A 21,006-nucleotide genomic window follows, 5' to 3' on the forward strand; every position below is an offset into this window, starting at 1 on the left:
ATGAAGACTGGGGAGGTCGAGCAAAGAGAATGCAGAAAGACTGGTTTCCTTATAGGCCAGAGCAAAGAGCTGTGCTGGGAGACTGTGGTTTGAAATGGTGCCCAGCAAAACAAAGAGAGAGGAGATATCCTGTCCTTGGATTTGGATCAGGCCCTTAGATTAACACGCAGGTGTCGGGGGGAATCTGCAGTGTCCTTGTCCTTAGAAGGGTCACAGGACCTGCAACGTGAACCTACTGGAGACTCTAGTTTTGAGGGCACCTGTAACAGATCTACTGCAGGAACATGTCGCCCGTCTCCTCTGCCACACGGTTCACACACAAGTGCGATTCTGGAGGAGGATTGTGCTTTAGTGAACCTGTTAAGTCACCTCCACAAAAACCTTTTTGGAGGTCTTCTTTCTGTATCATAAATTCCTGAACCTCAATGCACAATGTAGGCAATTTCCTTCCTACAAATTAATCTTCTCCTGCTGTGTTTAAGAACTATTTCTGATTATGTTAGCTGATATCCTTACCTCTCTTTTTTTTCTCAGTTTCCAGGCCTGAATACTTTTTCCAGATTGTCGAAACAGTGAAACCTAGAAGTGGTGTTTGTTCGCGGTGGTAATTTTACATTTAAACATAGACTCTGTGTCTAGTTCCCTGTTTGGTCACACAGAGCCCACAGCTTGCTCACTGGTTTTCTGATTTCGTCTGAAAGCTGTAGAGCTGCATGTTGCAGGGGTGACAAAGAACCCACTGGCATCATTACTTCATTCAGCCAGGATCGTAACAGGCATGTGAAATGGGGAAGAAATGACTTTAGAACCACATGGGCAGGCTTCAGTCATGTCTTGTTCGTTGATGTTAACTGTCAAAAGACCTGGGGCACTGCTGAGGGGGTCACAAGAACTTAGAGGTCACAAGAGCACCTGTAGTGAGAGCAGGTAACACATTGTCAAAAACAAAACCATGTCTTGAATCTTTTTCAAAAGATGATAGTCTACACAGAATAACTCAGTTATATAATTTGATCTTCAGATTTAATCTTGTAAGAAATATTTCCATTGTGATTATTAACAGCAAAAATGCTATTGAAAGGCATGACATTAATTTTGGTCCAAAATAATCCAATAGGACAGTGTATTATAGATGAGCATTACATATGTAACATCACTATTCAGGGCACATTAGATGAGCTTGACCTAAGGATGGTTTTCCCTGCATGTATCTGGCTGTGGGAAATTGCAAGCCCCTTTCTTAATGTCGCAGGAAAAGACAAAATACAAACCCCTCCCAACAGTCTTCACTGGTGACCACTGCTAATTCATATTAATTTAGAACAAGTGTGAGTTCTATTAAGTCTTTTTTTTCCAAACTGTTGATGGCCTCTTTTTGAAGGCGGTAGGTGATTGTTAGTGTCTACTGCAGTGTGCTGTCTGCCTTCCCCTCAGCAGAGTCTCAGGTGCAGAGGCAGCACAGTGTCGCTGCTGCTCTGGTTTACACACGCAGTGTGTCTGCCTTTCAGAGCCCCGCATCAACTCCTCCGATGATGTCACCCTGCCCACGGACGGCCACCACAGCCCCCCGTTCACCCTCCAGTGTAACCTGACCAACGCCCACAACACCCACGACGAGAGCTTCTGGATGAAGAATGGCGTGGAGATCTCTGGGACGCGGGGGAAACTCATGAACACGGAGTACAAGTAAGAGTGTGGGCAGCCGGCGGCCTCCTCCGTGGGCTTTCCACGTTGAGCAAAATCTTCAGCGTCGCTGAGTGTAGCCAGGGAACATGAAAAATCACAATACATTCTGACACGTAGGGCAGAAAAAGCAGCGAAACCTGGAGGACAAAGTTGCAAAAGATGAACATCAACAAATGCAAGGGAAGGTTGTTCATTTTCTTCAGGTTCTCCCACGCCAAGATCATCAGGGAAGCTGTTTCCTCCTGTGCAGGGTGCCGTTCACTTCTGGCCCCTTCAGTGTCGTATGAGGACCAGTGTTGCAGGTTCAGGTTTGGCCTCTGGCAGTAGCGGATTATGGTTTCCAGTGCAGGAGCCTGCAGTGGACTGGACCACAGTGGGGTTGATGACATTGTGCTTGGTTTGACACACAGTGGTTTGTGCTATGGTTTGCTGAATGCTTGTCAGTGAGAGCTGCACTGCTCCTCCGGTCAGAGCCCCTATGAGCCTTGCTGAGAGAAGCACACACAGGCCTGGCCACCTCCACGCTGGCACGAAGGTCACAGGGCTGCACCAGCGATGCTTGACTCGCTAATCTCAAGGCAACAAGAAAAATGACCGAAGAGTCAAAATTAGCAGAGGAACCAAGTGCAGTTCTGACCAGCTCTGAAATACACATATCTTTAAAACTGGTCAGCGTCGTCCCGTACTTGACATTATTGTCCTTCCTTGGCTGGATAACTGAGTATTAATTAGAAAGGTCTTTTCCGAGACTGAAGAGGCTCTGTGGAGAAGCCGTGAATCTCTGCACGCTGCTGTGCTCTGATGGAGAGCAGAAGCCCTGAAGATGCTCCACAGCGAGTTGATGAGAAGGTTTTTGTTAGAGCTGGTCACAGTGCATTGTGGGTGATCCACTAGCGCCAGACCTGCTAGGACGGGCAGAGACCAGCCCTGTCCAGAGCTACCGCAGTGCTGGAACCTCCTCTTGACTTCACAGTGTGTGCATGACATAGCGCTTCTATGCCTCGGTAGTTTGGATTTTTGGGGGAATGGTTTCTTATTTTCTACACAATTTAGAAACCAATTATCTCATTCTTTTTCATTTTAGGGTTTAGGCTTTTGTCTTATCCCAGCTTCTTATGGGCTGCTGATCAGGTAGAAAGGGAGCTAGGCGACAGGACTGAAGGACGTTGGCTCTGGTTTGTTGCCCAGATCTGTCTCCTACAGTGTTATACTGGGGATAATACACTCTGCTGCTTGTACTGTGTCTTGCACTCCAGTGCTGAGTATGAGCTCCCTGTGCTGCCAGACTTCTGTCAGCAGGGCCCTGCTTGTGGAAACTCTCCAGGCTCCTCGGTAACTTCAGGCGTTTGGTTTTCTTGCTCAGGTTGGTGAAGCCGAGGGCGGATGATGCTGCCGAGTACATGTGTGTCTACACCTTCCAGTCGGCCCCCCCAGCCAACGCCACCATCTACGTCAACGGTAAGAGGGTGTCTGGGACGCACATACAGGCAGGGACATGGCTTCTGGCCAGTTCAGGAACCGCTTGACATCGGGATGATGTCTGAATAGATCACTGCACAAGTGTGAGGTGTATATATATGATACAGCTCACCTAAGCCACATTCGTACTCCTACGTAAATAAAACATTACTGCACCAACGCAAATGTAGTTGCCATAGTTTCCTGCTTACTGTACTATCATTTGCTCCGCTGATGGACTTTGCCAAGCTGACAAGCTGTTGTTCTGAAAGAAGCCTCCGGCAGAAGCCCTTGATTTTAGTGGAATATCCTGGAAGTCCTTGGGTTCTCCTGGAGGAGAACAGATGGTGAGATAGTGGGATAGTCAGTGCTGTTGAGACCTTGCCTCCTATCTGCTCTTCAGCAGGTCCAGCCAACTTTAACAGTGCAGTTCTCTCTGACATCAGTAGCGAGTATCACTGGCTTTCACGCTTGTTCATCAGAAATATTGTGAAAGAACTGTAGCCAAGATACAGTATTACAGAAGCCCCACAAACCTGAACAAACAAAATCCTACACTCCAGCTGTTTCTCTGTACTCTTGGCTGTAGCTTGTGGATGGCAGTTATAGTTTTCTCCTCTACAGCTATTTAACATAAAACAGGTTTTATGTTTGTCACAGTTTAAGGGATATTTGAGTTTCACACAAAATCTGGCTTCCGTCAGCTTCACAGCACAGAAACTGTCCTGATCAAAGTCACTAACGATCTTCTAATAGCTTCTGATTCTGGCTCTCTTTCTATACTCATCCTTCTTGATCTCAGTGCTGCTTTTGACACTGTTAACATCTTTCTTTCTCGTCTTGAGCCTGTGTTTGGAGTTTCAAACGCTGCTCTCAAATGGTTCAAGTCTTGCCTCACTGACACTTTGTCTCTCTTAATGGGTACAGGTCTGAAATTGGTCTGGTTAAGTTTGGTGTTCCTCATAGCTCAATACTGGGTCCCTTGTTCTTTAGCATTTACATGTTCCCTCTTGATCAGCTTTTAAGATCACATGGCCTCAGCTATCATTTCTATGCTGAAGATACTCAAATATACATCCATACCAAACCTGACACTGATGTGGCTGTCTCTATTCTATCTAATTGCATCTCTGACATAAACATTTGGATGACTCAAGATTTCCTTCATCTTAACTGCAACAAGACTGAAGTCATGCTTATTAGCACCCCCATCAACTTCCTAAAGCCAGTCCTGTTACCCTATCTGTAAATGGTTCTGTACTTGAGCTTCAATCTGAATTGAAAAACCTTGGGGTTATATTCGATTCTGGCTTAACATTCGACCCACATGGGCAGCATATTATCAAAACATATTATTTTCACCTCAGAAATATCGCTAGACTACACCCTATGCTATCACTAACTGTGGCTGAAAAGCTGATCAACACATTTGTGTTCTCTCGAATTGACTACTGTAGTGCTCTACTCGCTGGGGTATCTAAATCTACTTTGAACAAACTGCAGTATGTCCAAAATTCAGCAGCCAGAATCCTGACCAGGTCTAGTGCAAATGATGACATTACTCCTATCCTGGAGTCTTTGCACTGGCTTCCGGTCAAATTCCGTGTGGACTTTCTCATGCTCACCTATAAGGCTCTGCATGGCTTGGCACCTCAGTACCTGTCTGAACTATTATCGCCCTACTCCCCATCTCGCAACCTTCACTCTTGCCTTGTAAATTACTGTGTTCAACCCTAGAAAGTTGAGAACCGGCAGTGTGCAGACCAGAGCCATGCTCTTTTGTTAAGCTTAAACTGATCTCAGTCTTCTGCATTGTGAGTCTAATGGTGATCATTCCACCACAGCTGCCTTGAGTGAGACAATGTGTCATTTGTGCTGTGCTACTTGTGTACAGTACATTTCCACAGTGCATCCTTTCAGATTTGAGCCGTAGTTTTCCTTGTTTCTCCAGAACTGGTCTGGACCTCTGCTGCATTCAGTCCCCCCTCTCCTCCTGGCCCAGTAGCTTTGTTCCAAGTGTCCCTTTGGGCAGATTTTCCATTCGGCTGTGTCCCTGCTGAAAGGCAGCCGTCAGAGAATGTTCTCCCATGCTGCTTTTCCTGGAACACGGACATGCTTGACAGTGTTGGCATTTGAAAATTCTCAATGACCCGATTTTCCTCTTAATTAGATTTATGCATTTTTATAGCAAAAACAAAACAACCTTTCTTAATATTAGTCAGCTAATGTCATGTCTGTACAGTTTAGTAAGGCAGCAGAATAGCACATGAGACACTTTTGTGTTTCTTGGCTGGATGATTGAACAGTACCATTGTTTGAAATTGTTTGTCTAGTTTATTGAAAAGAACTGTATATTGTAAAAAGTACATTGGTGTTTTCAATGTCGGTATCCAGCCGTTGAGGTGACCTTAATATGGTCTATGTCGTTCATTAACACAATGCCTTTCGAAAAGGCAGAGAACAGTGCTGCTACACAAATGTTTAGTGGTTTATTGGTAAGCATGGAGAACTGGTTGTAGTGGTTTTTCCATTCCTACTTTCTACAGTGCTCAAAAGGTCTGTTCAGGCTCCTCTGTAATCCACTTTAATTAGAAGAAATTACTGTAATTTTGCAGATTAGAAGGGGCCTATAGCTTCTATCTTCTCTGTGAAGCCAAGATTGTAATTTTAAGGCTGATGTGATTTTCCTTTAGACAGAGCTTTCTCTTTCCGCAAAACATGCACATTTCTCATGAGTAAGGTGATGATTCCAAGTATAAAGAACATTGAAAAGATGAGAAAGGGGGGAGTCTTTAGACTCAAGTTGCTCATTTGTTACCACTCGTTTTCATGATCCATGAATTCTGTTGGACTACAGTATCTCTTCATTGATCCTACAGAGTCTTCTCCCATCATGAGTCTAGGAAGTCTGATGTATGCTGCACCCTCACTCTGTATACAGCGGTGTCTCTGTCGTTGGTCCTGAGTGCTGCTAAAATTAATTTCTGCTCGGGTTCCTGGGTCCCGGTTCTAAAGACTCCCCTGGATTACATGCTTTGAGTTCTGTAGCTGAAAAGAGAAGGGCTGAAATGCATCCCTGTAATTAAAAAAAAGTGTTTAGCTCCTTTCAAAAGTTGATGAAGGGTCAAGACAAGGAATTAAATTGAGACTTAGACCAGTTTAATGATTGTAAATTTGATAACTCCACGAGAAAAGCAGTCATAAAGATGAGATCAAGAATGCACTGCCACGTGTCTCCTGTCTTCCAGCTCACATCCTCTTGTTCAAATCCAGTAAACTCCTTAGACATGAAGGCAGACGAACGGTTATTTTGCACATTGAGATTAGATGTATAGAAGGAAGACCAATGGACTAGGATGGAAACCCATGTCATTGCAAACATTTATGAAGTCTAAAGGCCAGTGTCTGAGTCTACTTAACATTTTCCACCAGGTTGTGATGACTAAAGAGCAACATTGATTATTGCAATTTAATTCCACAATGAGTTTGAATAGGGAAAATAATATAAAATGTGACCAGTGCTTTCTTTATCATCCACCTCATAGTGTGGTTACAGGTGCAGGAGACTAGTTGTAAAACGGCACTCTGTGAAGACTAGTGATATTGCGCCCTCTAGTGGCGTGTTTAAAGTTGGACATTCTGATGCTGCAACTTGTTTGCTATGGTATTAACACATTGACAACAATGCTTTAATATCAGGAGTTAAGCTCTTCTGTCAGTAAAATTCCAATTTAATGTTTGCCCTTATGGCAGATCCCTGAAGGTATTGAAGGTACACAGCATCCTGTAATATATTGATTTTTCCCAAATACTATATTTTTAAATATATTTCTATAATGTATATACTTATTCATTATTTCTTTTTTGTAAAGTGAACATATAACAATGAAATAATTTATGCACTGTTTATACAAAAATATAAAACTGTTTAAATCACACTGTTAAAGGGAAAAACACACACCGTCTTGTATTCGTAGAGAAATGTTGGTGCCCTTTATCTAAGTATTACATGAGTGTTAAGTCACCCTGGTGCTGTGAGAGACACTGGGTGATAAAGCCACCAACAAATTCTCCCCCGATGTCACAAGAGCCGAAGCTGCAGGAGGTTCAGAAAGCCTGGATGTTCTGCAGGTGCTCTTTAACTGAAACGTGTCTCTGGTTGTGTGTCACAGCTTCCCCAGACATCACAGGCCACAAGCGCAGTGAGAACAAGAATGAGGGCCAGAGTGCCATGCTGTACTGCAAGTCTGTGGGCTACCCCCACCCCGTCTGGACCTGGAGCAAGCTGGAGGGGAAGGCGTTTGTGGTACGTACCCCCGACGGGCCCGCTGTGCGCCCGTGGGTCGGCATTTGGCACAGAATGTAATTTTCTTACTCTGCCCTATAATGCAGTGATTGCCTTTATGACAGTGACAGATGTGTGGGTTAGATCAGCTTTCTGTGTCTTTGGTAGAAGCTCGGTGAAGTTGGCATCCTTACCAGCAGCACAAATGATGAAACCTACCACATTCGTTAGTGGTCATTTAGTGCCGGTTTGAGCCGTTGAATGTAGGGCTCGAGGTGCTTTCATTCCCGAGATATAGCACTTTTATTTTTCAGGGTGTGACGTCACTCAGCCCCCCTACAAAGGTGGCAAGAGTCATGTGACTCCCCGAAAAAAGAAGGCGCTGTATCTCGGTAAGGAAAGCACCTCAGACGCTACTTTCAGCAGCACAATCGAACGGTTCAGTTCTTCTGCACCATTCCAGGAAAGGGATGAGTAAACGACAATGACGTAAACCAGCACAAACGATTGGGCGCTGTTTCCGCTGTCTGTACGGGAGCAACGTCACGCTGCTTTTGGTAGAGGTGCCAGCAGCTGTCATGAGAACTGATTCCCCTCTCTTCGTAATTTAAGTGTTTGTGGGATGATTTGTTAAGCTGCTACTAAAGGCTTTGTGAGTAGCTAGGACATGTTAATAGCCCTTAAACCTTTGCCATTGTACTGTTTGGCTCTTGTGTAAAAAGATCCTTCAATGAATAGAAGATGATCGAGAGACGGGCACCAGTGTCCGATGAGACGCCCGGCGTCTGTAGCACTGCAGGAGTAACCGGGCTTGTGTTGGTAGAGACACATTCGAGAGGCAGGGAGTGATCCTGTCCTCATTCTCTGTCCTTCAACTTCAAACCACTTCGGACTGGGCTCACTTTCTCACCCGTTTAAAATTTCTTTCTGGAAGGACATTGACAACTCCTCAGGCCGCTTCTTCATTACCAACAAGGACAATTACACGGAGCTGACCATCCTGAAGCTGCAGATCGACTCCGATCCTGGCGAGTACCAGTGCAACGCCACCAACTTCATCGGCACCTCGTCCATCACCACCATCCTGCGCGTGCGCAGCCACCTGGCACCCCTGTGGCCCTTCCTGGGTGTGCTGGCAGAGATCATCATCCTGGTGGTCATCATCGTGGTGTACGAGAAGCGCAAGAGGCCGGACGAGGTGCCCGACGGTAAGGACTCGATCGCCAGAGGGCTCAGAACAGATCCGCCTGCTCCGCTCTTTCTCTGCTGAGAAACCAGTCAAAATAATTAGATAAAAGCTCAGCAGTGTCCACGTGGCTTTGGCGCCACTCAAAACTTTGCTTAATGAAATATAAAATGAATGAATAATGAAAAATATAACTGTTGTTTAGGCCTGAGAACATTTTGAAGTAACTGTACCTGGAGTCAAGGGCACCTTTTAATTCATCAACTTTGACCGCTGTTGAAAAATGCCAGGCTTATTAAATGATCTTGAAAAGGCTGGAATGAAAACAGCAGCTGTCCTCTTCTCAGGGAGTGTACCTATTCCTATAAACAAAGCCAATTGAAATACATATCTTCGCCTCGGCGATCTCCATAGACACCATAGACACGCTAGGAACGCTCGAAGATCTTGTCAACACAGGGTGCAGTTGGCACAAATGTCTCTTCGAGGGGATCAGTTAATCTGGGGGTGATTGTCGGGAGTGCCGTCAGTGCGCAGTGTCGCAGTTCCTTGCTCCGCCCTGCAGGGGCCCTCAGCGGCTTTCACGCTCATCCTTGGGTACTCCGCGCCGCGCCCTGAGCACCTCGTCCGCGGCACGCCGACTCGCTGTCCCTCCGATGGGCTCTGGTGCACTTTCCCCTCTCAGAGCCTCAGTCACAGAGGCAGTGGTTCGGCAGCACGCTCCTGTCAGCTCAAAGAGCATCTGGTCACTAGGGTCACTCTTTCAGCTTCACAGTGCTGCTGTGACTTTGTATCCATTCCTGCAGACGTGAAATGTAAGGCAGCACCATTTAATGGGCAAAATCAGTTCACTTTGGCCAACAGTACTCATGTGTAGTAGTAATGTGCCGCGAGAGCACTGGAAGGTCTGCCAAGTGAATTAAAGAAGAGTCCATAAGCTTGCAAGTGCAGCATTGTCACTAAGTGCAGGTTAACAAGGAAGGGTTAATTTACTGAGCACTGCAGGTCTTTTAAAGAAATTTACAGTGCACAGTTTATGGTCACTGAGGGAACCGGCTTGAGTTACTCACACATCGTCTCAACTTGGGAGGTATTTACCTGTTGCTTGAAAGATTAATTGTATGGTTATTGAGTATATTGTATTGAACACCAGGGGCATTTTGTCTGTTGTGCGAAAACAGTGTTCTCATAAAATCGTATTATGTTAAGTCCAGTTCTAAAGGAAGACGAGAATTACTCTTTCAGAAGCTAAACCTAATGAGATACTAATGAGATAATTAACATTCTGCTTGCACAATATAAGTACTTTTCTTCAAAATTCCAAAAGTGAAGTTATTTCATATGTCTTCATTATAATAAGAAGAGCTTTCATTATCTTAATATGTATTTTTTTTTTACACAGCAGTCATTTAACGGCCAGGATACGTCAGTTATCTGTTGTGCCAGCTCTGAGTCTTTCTGTGAAACAGGCCTGTCCTGTTTTAAGATACAAGAGCTGGCTGAGGCTAGTGAATGCCAGGTCGTATCTGAGTGACGTTTTCTGGGCCAGAGCCGCCCGTCAGGGCTGTGAAGAGCTCCTTCCTGCTGCCGGGCATCATGGGAGGCCTTGCTGTGGGACTCCTGCTAGCTAGCATGAACCGCACACCCAGTGTCGCTGAGAGAAATACACCTTAAGAGAAAGAACTCAAACTAGATTTTACTCTCCCCCAGAGAGAAATCTAGCATAACTGGTCCAAACAGAAGCATCTTTCCTCTTCTTATTCAACACAGGAAGCGCCTCTGTGTAAACTCTGTGCAGGGAAAGATGTGATGACAGAGGCTTGTTCAGTGACTCCCAGTCTCTCAAGTGCTCTTAGAGACTTCATCCTTTGTACAGAGGCAGGAGAGCCACCTAGGGAGAGCAGAGACATGCTTTCAAAAAAACGTGTATTGCCCGAGTTTTGATTTGTTGAACTTTTCAAACCAGAAGCATACCTTACCTTAGCCCTCATTAAGGAAATTTAAAAATCAAAGCCAAATGTTTCTATGCCTCAGAACAGATCTCTACCATTGAAATGCAGAAGTGTGTGAAAATGTTTTGTTTTTGACTCTTAAATATACAGTAGACTCACATTTTATGTGGTAGTAAGGTGTAAATCCAAAATCGTGAGGAATCAGAACACCCCCTTGGACCCTCCTATACCCTTCCTTAAACTAGTGAAATCAGTCATAAGTGTATTAGTATATGTATGCATGTAGTTTAAATAATTATGAAAACAGTAATATAGCAAGCACAGCACTTTACAGCATACAAAAGAGATCTAATGAAATGTCTTAATAAGATGCAGGGAACACTGCCTTAATCTCCTAGTGATGACAGTGATGATGAATATGAAAGGAGTGTGCAGCTGATGGCGATGAAGACGATGACGATGATGAAGAAGCCGCTGCACGCTTGACTTTTGCCTCTATTCAGAGTTTCTCTCCAATGAGACAGCTGGAGAGAGGTCACTGGGGTTGGAGTCACTAGGAGATGGAGAAGGCCATGCATGCTACAGACCCTGTAACTAGTTCCCAAAGCTTAGCTCAGATGCATGCCGTGCCAGTTTGGAATTTGTCAAATTTCCCACATTTTTTTATTTTACATTTATTTTTTTGTCATTGACTGTGTAAGCACAAATTTGTGTAGAAATATTTCATGTAAAACGTGAGTCTACTGTATCTGATGTGCTGCTGCACAGAAAGCAGCTGTAGCAGATCTGAAATCAACCTTTGTTTCCAGAATCTAGCTGTCGTGCAAATGATGTCAGCTGCTCAGGGGTCACAGCCTTGTGCATCACAGATTCGATATTAAGATTCATTACAGGCCCTTCCCACCCCCCTTCCCCCCCCCTCCCCCCTCGACTGGGGTAAGTAGATCACAAGAAAGTAAACTCCTGGTGCTGTATTCGCAAAACATGTGCTTCTAGAAGTGTGCTGAAGGGCCAGTTAGTGTCTTTCCACTGGGCAGAGTGCAAGTCAAACGTTTAAAGTCGAGCCCCCTGCTGCCTTTCTGTGTGTTGCCGCTGGCGACTGGAGAATCCTAACCTGAGCTACTTGTCACGGCTGTGGTAGTATCCGCCGCTGGGAGACATTCCAGGTAAACTGTCAGCACACATTTATTTCTAAGCTTCCCAACCTGTTAAATGATAAAGTAACACATTTGATGGTATCACGATTGAATATAGAGATTAAACTAATCCTCCATGTTTCTTATGAAGAATGTTTTTAGTTTTGGCACATTTCTGAAATCACATTAAGGTCTATTCATTTGCTTTTTGCAGAGGCAGACATAGACAGCTCTAAACCCTGCTTTCTCAGATACGGTATCACTCTTTTCATCATTTGAAACTGGCTGCTTAATAAGATGGTAGCAATATCATTTCTATGTCACTGAGTCAGTGTAGTTGTGGGATAAATCACTACTGATAGTAACTGATTGAGAAAGTGCTTGGCTACTTTTCAGACAATATCCCTCCAGTGGAGCAAAAAACTGAGTCCAAACTCGTCCCTCTCTACCATAGAAATGCTGACATTGAGTATATGAACTCACTAGTCATCAGTATCAGTGATCTGAATTCTTATATTTGCAAAACCGCGGTCTTCCCATACATGGAAACTTGGAAAGGGAAAGAAACCTTCACACGTACAATTTTCCTAATTTTTTTGTCAGTCACATGTTACATATCACTCCAACATGTGAATGGATGTTCATTCTTTTTACAACTACTGACACACATTTATTTCCTCGCTATATTACCTTCGCCTTATCTTGTCTGAATTTGAGTCACTCTTCAAAGTGTCATTGACAAGACTCCTGTTCCTCTTCGAAGCAGATGAATGGCCCTGATGAATGTTTTGGAATACAGACAGTACAGCACACATACCCCAGCTGGCATTGGGGCTGCTTGTGCCTTTTACTTTCTTTGTTGAAGTAATAACATTGTTTTAACTTACGGAAAGTGTTTTTATCTGTTGAGTCAGTGCTCGCCCTTACCATTTTACTGGACTGAACAGCAATCACTCGTCATGCTTTCTCATTCCTCACATTCCCTAGAAAATCCCTTCTTGGTTTGTCAATGTCTTCCCCGGTTTCTCTCATCCCATAACAAGACCCTTTCAGTTTCTGCACTTCATTCTTTTCTCTTCCGTTTCTGTAACCTTCCTCTCTTTCATAGAGTCTTTTAAATATTTATTCCCCTGAATTTTGAAAAAGAGACATACGCTGACTTTTTTAGTTTTAAGAGGCGAGATTTACAAAGGATTAGTACTTGGTGCTGTAATAACTTAAGAAGTACGTATTGAAACTTGCGCCTTCAAATCGCACTCTGAAGAAACAACAGATTGTTCAGTCTCAATTTATTTGAGTGCTGTACACTTCTGTCTGACAGGTTTCAGGGGCTCCAGTGGTTCGTACAACTAACCCTATTCACAGGTAGAAGTCCAGGTGCTGCTGGTTAGAGCCTGGGCTGTGTAACTGGGACAGGGCTCCCCCAGCAGCTGAACCCCCCACGTGGTCCTGCGTGGTGACCCTTGGCTTTCCCAGCCGTTCCTGTGACCCGCTGGGCGCCAGTGAGCCTCAGAGCTGGCTCTGACAGGGGCTGTGTGCCCTCCCTCTGCAGTACATGGGTTACAGGGGAAAGCCAGTGTGCTTCACAGGTCAGGACTCCAAACTGAGCGACAAAAAAAGATAGAAAATGTTTGGCAAGTTCAAAGTTTAATTACAAAGGTATTTTTCAGGAGTTCCTTCCCAGCTCTCACAGTGCCACCTGCTGTACACTGATAGTAGACTATCAGACTACAGTACAAGGCCTGAAATCCCACAGCTGAAAACCTGATTAAGGCCTCATTCACAATTGGGGCTGTAGCTCCAGAGGTTTCCTAGCTTTATTTCACACTTCTTTCAGGTGTGCATTTTGCGGTATGGTTTCACTTTCAAGAGTTGACATTTTATTCCAGCATTTTGCATCATATACTTTTCAGTAAGTTAAATGTATGGTTTTAAGGTCATACATTACAAGGTTATGGAGGTTCATTTTGACAAGTTCTGATTTTTATAGTATACATCTGTGTGTCCATTTAAAAAATGATTGTTAAAGTCTTATTAAAAAATCAGTTTGGAAAAACACAGGAAAGATCTTCTAAAAAGACTTAGCCTTGCCAGACTGAATTTCTTGTATTCTGGTTATATTTTGACATTTGAACTGTTTTTGATTTTCATTCTTTTGTGAGGGATACTGAAATATTAACATTGCACTAAATCTCGGTAAGTCAGGCTCAGGACATTTATCTGAACATAACTTCATAATTTCTCTTTTAGTGGAAGGCAGATGGAGGTTAGAATAGAGATACAGTACTCTACTATAGAGTGTTTGATTTTATTATTTTATAAAAATGAGTCTGAATTGAAAATTGAGTGAGCCTGCTGTGGCAAGAATTTACTTGAGAAAATGACCCTTGTGGAAATTTACCACGGTCGTGGCATGGTAATTTCACACATTTTTTCAATTATTTTTTTTCTCTACGACATGGGTTTATCAAGCATTCACTGTGCTCTAATCCCACAAAACTGACATTCGCATGATCAAACTAAACAGCCATCTTTTCAAAGCTAATACCATTCAAGGAAGAGCTGGATGAGATCTTCTGATCAATTAGATACCGAGCAACAGAAGGACCTAGTCCAAATAGCCTCCTCTAGTTTGCAAACTCTTCTTACATGTAGCATTGCATTGCTGTAGTACAGACTAACCATAGTAAACTATGGTTTCTTTATAACCTGGCATAGTTAAAAAGTACCCACAGAGTAAACTCTACAGGTTAATAAACATGTACAGGTTTTGGGGCTAAGATCTCCTGTCCTAGTTCAAGGATCCTCCTATTACTGTCCAGGGCAATTTAGGATGTGCCATTTTTTATACCCGAGATTATCATTGCAGATGTGATCAACAAATGAGGTTCACGTAATATGACATGACGTTGTTGCATACTGTTGATCTGAAAGTGAAGCATGAAAACTCCAGCATGCTCTGTGGATATCACAGGAGCCTTAAGTGTAGGCCTCACCTCACGCCTCTGTCCAAAACTCCTTGAGGCATGACTGCGATCACAGTTGAAAATACCACTAAATGCACTGAAACACTGGCAGAGTGAGAAGCAATACTCAGGCATGTGAAATCGCCTTTTTATTCTGTTTACTCCCTTTAAACATGGTGAGAGGGTAAGCATTGATAATGACAGCGGATTTTAGGTGGTTTTAAGACAAGAGGCTGATGACGTTCCTGTCTGTGGCCCTGTGCCATCTGAACGTCTTGTCAGTCCTTTGAGAAAAAAGTGAGACCAGCTGAAGGCCTTAAATTCTTGGCACCTTGGTATGGTTTCTTGTCATCAAAGTGTTCCGGAAGGGGCGGAGTGGTGGCTCTGTGGCTCAGGATCTGCGCCTGTGGCTGGAAGGTTGCCGGTTCAAATCCCACAGCTTGCAGAGGAATCCTACTCTGTTGGGCCCCTGAGCAAGGCCCTTAACCCCAACTGCTCCAGGGGCTGACTCTGCGCTCTGACCCCCAGCTTCTCTCCCTGTCTGTTTGTCTCAAGGAGAGCAAGCTGGGGTCTGTGAAAGACAAATTCCTAATGCAAGAAATTGTATATGGCCAATAAAGTGATCTTATCTTATCTCAGATTTGGCAATGGACATGCAAACAGCTATAGTCTTAAATTAAAATATGTAACAGCATTTACAGAAGTAGAAGGATTCTCATTTTTCCAGGTCTTAAAAGTACATACAGCATTGTAAAAAAAGCTAAAGAAGATGTATTGACTGTGGTATACAGTGTATATTTAGCACAGCCTGTAAAAGCATTTAATATTTTCTTTAAAAAACTACCTATATTAACTCATGTGATAACCATAATGACATTTTTCCATGGTAATTTACTTTGGTAATATCAACCAAGTTTCGCACAAAATGACCTTGCACCTTGCTCTGTGTGCTTTTACTAGACTGTGGTACGATCACGATTAACCATAAGAAACATTTGAAAGCGTGGGATATTTTACCGCACTGAGGCAGGGCCTCGTCATGAGCTCGTGTGGTAAAACACAGTGACAGCAAAGCACAGAAAAACAACTGTGCCAAGAGTGAAGTTACCGTGCAGACTTACTAGGGTACATTTTAACAAGGGGAGTTAAACTGCACTGGGGCATCTGCAAGGATCAGGTGCTTCCAATGCAGCCATGACAAAGCTATATCCCGAGAGATCCCCACAATCTACTCCAAAGTGCTGGAGTCTTCCGATTTGTGGGCATGTTTAATGCAGGGCCAGAAAATGATGGGAATGGGGTCATTAAGTCATTAAGAACACCAGGGAACGAAGCAAAGCTGAAGATCTGGAAGCCACAGGGAACAGGTTCTATGCACACCAGCAAAAAAAACACAGAAAGTACCACTGAAGAACACTCATAAATCATGTCAGAATAAATTTGGGACCCATCAAATAAGAGGTCATCAGAAATGGTTTGCCAGGCAAGAATCGGTGATGCGTTCTCTGACCCCTCCTGCTCTGGGTCTCTCCAGGTTGATGTGTCTCCGTACTTGATCTGAATTACACCCTGTGCCTGGCAGGCTGAGGCACCAGCTCAGGCCTGTGCTGTCTCCACCCTGCAGGGGGCAGTGATGAGTCTGCCAGTCGTGTGTCCAAAAGGGAGGGTGGGTCTTTTGGGGAAGGTTTCATTGACTCTGTGGGTTACTTTGACTTCTTTTTTTTCCCCCCCTTCCAAATCGCATCATAACCCCAAAAATTGTTGGTAAGTGAGCGATCTGCATGCCTCCAGAGTTTGTTTTTTCTCTATCAGCTTCAGTCTCTTTTACAGTCCGTCAGTCCATGCTGTCAAAACACACGTTTGTTTTGTTCTATATGCCCAAGTACTTCCTCCACTCACAGTCACAGCTGGTTTTTAACATCCCGTAAGCCTCCCATTTCAAAGTTATGTTCTGGCCACTTTTGTTTTCTGTTCTAGTTTTTTGCCATTTTTTTGGCATTGCCATCTGACTTTTATGTTTTATGCTGTTTGACACAGAACTGGGGATTGTAAGGGAGTTTCGAAATGCCAGGAATCTACCTTTTTTATAGGCTTCAAGGTTTTAGATACAGCCCATTCCTCTGCGCTATTTTCTTTCTGTTATTATGCGACGGTTACCTTCCTCTTTGCAGCAGTTGGTAAGAGTGCTGAGGAAAGAAGCCCGTCCTGCAAGGCTAAACCACCAATCACCAACACCCGAGTTAAAAAAACCTGCAATGATGTTATTGCTGGACACACTTTCAGACAGTTTTATGTGGGTGTAATTCAACTTTATTTGAGGATAACGAGATGTAGAGCATTTTCTGGAAAAAAAAGTCTATCCTGAGGTCAAGTATTTACATAAATATGGCATTGAAGTGAACCGTAAATATCTGCTTTTGTAGAAACTCTTGACTCAAGTGCACAACAAGGAAACACCGCGATGAGAAAACTTGTTTGAAATGTGTCCTGTTCATTGCACCGTGCATTTTAACCCTTTGTTCATCTCAAAAACACAAAAGGTTAAAGTGATTGAATTGCTTTAGATACCTTTTTTGTAGCAGCGATACAGAGAGAAATGCAGCATGCAGGTGCACCTTATAATGAAAGCATATTGCACAATATTAGCATAGGCTTACTGCATTAATTAGCTGTGCATGCAAACCCTAAACTGCTCTAACTGTACACACCTTAGCTGCTAAACCAGGGAAAAGCCATTTGCGTTGGGTTTGCAATAGTTTTCCATTTTTTCTTCTTAGTGACTTGAAGGGTGTCCCCTCTGTTGATGCAGAGTATTCTGTTATGGCCTGAACAACAGAATCAGCTACAAGGATGTATTTGGAGCAACATTTTCCACTTGTGCTTTTATGTTAACATCCCTTGAGCTATGGAGTCTTTCACAGTTTTACAGTACACTGTCTGGTCGTTCATAATACTCCAGTTTTTTTTTTCTTCATTATTCCTCTCTTCTGTTTCCAAAACTGTAGTTTGGCCAATGGTCTTGGCCTGATTGCTTTATCACACTGGTTTGCCGTTGATGTCTTCTGGCTGATTTCAAGCTGTGGGTTCCAGGTTTCTTTGTTTGTGTGTTAATTTTTTTTGGGCCAGTCCACTTGTGTGTTCTGGCAGCTGCTTTAAACTCTCGGTTGCGTCGAAGCAAAGGGGGAGTTGGGTCACTTGTACAGGTGCCACTCTTTGCCTGCGCTCATGCCAACGGCCACACTGTGTAGTACTGTAAAGTCCATACCTGCTCCATGTGCGCCAGACACGGTGGAATCCTGCTGCCCTCAGACATTAATCTGCACTACTGTAATAACCACACCACCACTGGGTATTTCATTAAGGATATGGACCACCTAGTGGGGCAAGATGTTGTCTTGTATCAACCTGGCACACATTTTAATTCAGCAATGAATTAAAGCAACTTGAATTCTTCCTAAAATCACATTATTAAAATGCAAACATTTGGTCTACAATTAATATTATATACAACAGAATTGGTATATTCTTTAATACTGGTTAGATGGATTCAACGCAGCGGAGAACATACCTTGTGAAATTGTTCTTTTTATTGAGACCTCTAGCGACTGTCTAGGACTTAGCTTAACTGTATTTGTGATCCTCATAAACATGGGAAAAAAAGAAGCTTCAGTATGGCTACTGTAGACATCCAACAGAGGCATTTGGCAATAAAAAAAACGGGGTGTCAGATATAAGCTTAATTACCGATTTTAATTAATGTCACACACGGATTCTACCCCAAACAAAACAGGAACACTTCTGAAAAGTCTAAAAAAGGGATAATTCTTTAGCCATCGGGTTTGCCCTCCTTTTCCACAAGTGTAAAGAGTTTGTGACGTCTGCGGAAAGCTGGTGTCAGCAGTATTCCACGCATCCGATGTTGGTTTTTCTGTCTTGTCATTAATCTGCTCTAAAATGAGTGAACCACTGGAACTTGGGGACAATATTTAAAGTATTGGAATATGAAATATAATACAAACATACATTTCTACAATTCAGAGATCATAAAAAATGTCCGCTTCAGTTGCAGTATTTCATGATGACCATTTTAAATTGTTTTATCTGAATCATGTAACAGCATTTATCATTTTTTCTGTTTTTTAATCTTACAAAGTGGAAAACTAACACTTGTTTTATAAAAACTACACCAACAAAAAAAAAAAAAATGACTGGTGTTAAATGTATTGTGAGTTTTCAGTCCAAACAGTTGCATTTATCACAAAACTAATTGATTTTCACCTTTCCCTCCTTGCCCTCCATCCTGCTGCAGATGATGAACCAGCTGGCCCGATGTAAGTGTGAAAAGAATAGTTTCTCCATATTGTTGTGATTTGAAAGTAGAAATACAGAAAAACAATGAATAGAGGAATAACTGGCACCACTCCACTGCTTTCACACACACATATGCACCATACCGAGATACATACTGGATGCATTTGTTGCCTTTTAAGGATCCCTTTGTATGTGTACAGTATATAACACTCATTTTCTGCTCTCCTCTCATCAGGAAAACTAACTCTACTAACAACCACAAAGACAAAAACCTGCGCCAGAGGAACACAAACTGATTGGGTCACTTGACTAGTAAGTGCTCAGCCTGGGTTATTTTCCCAATAAATCATACTACGGGGAACAGGATCATACTAACAGTAGCGAAACGCTGCTCCATGCTGACTTGTGTTTTGCTAGAAAAGTGCACAAAGCACCAGTGTAATACATGCATAATTACTCAAGCTGGAGACCATGTTAATGGTCTGTATGAAAGAGATGTACTTTATGTTTGGGTTCAATTTCCTAAGAGGACCTGAAACATGTAAATTGGAGAATTTATGTTTGTATAGTTTCTTAACTGAAAAATGCATTTTTTTAGAAAATAGCTGTATTTTAGTCACAGCTTAAATCATAGAACAAATATTTATTATATTAATATTTGTTGCTTTGTAATTCCAGTAATTCTTCCTTGTATTCAATTGATTCCTTAACAGTATTATTCACAAAGAAAATGTTATATAGTAATTTAGGCAATTTTCTTATCATTATTCAAGTGAAAAGGTTTGCTACCTGTTATACTGAGTATACAGCCAAAAAGCCTTACTCAGTTCTGTAGCATTTTTTTTTGCATATGACTGAAGTGTAAATTTTCTTTTGGCAAAACACTGACATACTGTATATGTTTGTTTTTCCCCTCATGTATCAGCTTCAGATCTAGAGATGGGTAAATCACCTGAAGGTAACTGAGGAAGAAGCTCCTGGGAATTTTTAATGGAACAATATCTTTAGTCTCAAATTGAGTAAAACAAAAAAGGAACATGATGGCTGTGTTAAGCATGCCTTATTCAGCCTCGCGTGAACCTGCGAGCAGGAAGACGACAACCAGTTGGGAAGATGTACAGAACTGTGTGCTCTGTGTGCTGTCAATGCCGCCTCTTCTTTTGTCCACAGGCAGAAATTTGTTTTTAATTCAACTCTTTACATATTGTCTAATAATGCATGCAATATTAACACCTATGTGTATGATACTCTGAACTTTTTGTTTCTGAATGGCTTTGCATCCAAGGGGATTATGTTTGCATTTTCTTTGCAGTGAAACTCAACAATAATCAGGTGAAAACCTCTGTTAAAACATCTGTACAGCACTACACCTCATTCCATCTCGTACATGATGCTACCCAAGCACGATGCTCCGTGCCGCAAAGACTTCCTCTAAACAGATTAGTTGGATTTTAATATATCAAAACATAAGGGCTTTACATGTGTCCGCTAATATTTAATCAAGATTGAAAAAGCTATAATTACTATTTAACCAATTAGGAAAAGCAATTTAGTGGTTCTGTTTGTATATATTTTTTCTATAGCAACTTTAGATGAATGTGTCTTGTATATCTGTTGCACTGACGTATTAAAAAAATAACCTATATTTAAACTTAATTTTATAATGTACATTCCTTTACATTTTTTCACCTTACTATAATTGTTGACAGCATGGCTATATCCTATGCAATATTTATTAGTCTTGATTATCATCTTCATCTTCCCCAGGCCTCAACATTTTTTCTTTCTAGTCTTTCTCTATGACAGAGCTTTAATGTTGTGGGTTCACTTTTTACAAAGCTGGAATATTGTAATGCACTGCTGTAGCTGCATGATCTTTCTATTATACAGTGTATCCATATGTGTTGCAGAGCAGTTAGTCGTAAACTGAGGTGGGACTGGGGAAGGGGTCAGGCCAGTGTATGAAATGTGAATCCAATCATTTTTAAGAATAAACACCTCTAAAAATATGTTATTGTTTCCTTCC

The 21,006-nt window shown here is 42.6% G+C and overlaps 1 protein-coding gene across 2 annotated transcripts in view; it reads left to right on the top strand.

The window, feature by feature from the left end:
• Nucleotides 1-20,989, top strand: part of nptna (neuroplastin a) — a 61,170-nt gene extending 40,181 nt beyond the window's left edge. For both annotated transcript variants that reach the window (XM_006629010.3, XM_015343635.2), the window contains 7 exons: nt 1,509-1,686; nt 3,050-3,144; nt 7,317-7,450; nt 8,364-8,637; nt 18,979-19,000; nt 19,216-19,292; nt 19,906-20,989. In XM_006629010.3, the coding sequence (XP_006629073.1) occupies nt 1,509-1,686; nt 3,050-3,144; nt 7,317-7,450; nt 8,364-8,637; nt 18,979-19,000; nt 19,216-19,276 (764 nt within the window). In that variant the 3' untranslated portion in view covers nt 19,277-19,292; nt 19,906-20,989. The remainder of the gene's footprint in view (nt 1-1,508; nt 1,687-3,049; nt 3,145-7,316; nt 7,451-8,363; nt 8,638-18,978; nt 19,001-19,215; nt 19,293-19,905) is intronic.
• Nucleotides 20,990-21,006: the final 17 nt, after the last annotated feature.

This window comes from Lepisosteus oculatus, chromosome 5 (assembly GCF_040954835.1).
Source record: "Lepisosteus oculatus isolate fLepOcu1 chromosome 5, fLepOcu1.hap2, whole genome shotgun sequence".
Taxonomy (NCBI): domain Eukaryota; kingdom Metazoa; phylum Chordata; class Actinopteri; order Semionotiformes; family Lepisosteidae; genus Lepisosteus; species Lepisosteus oculatus.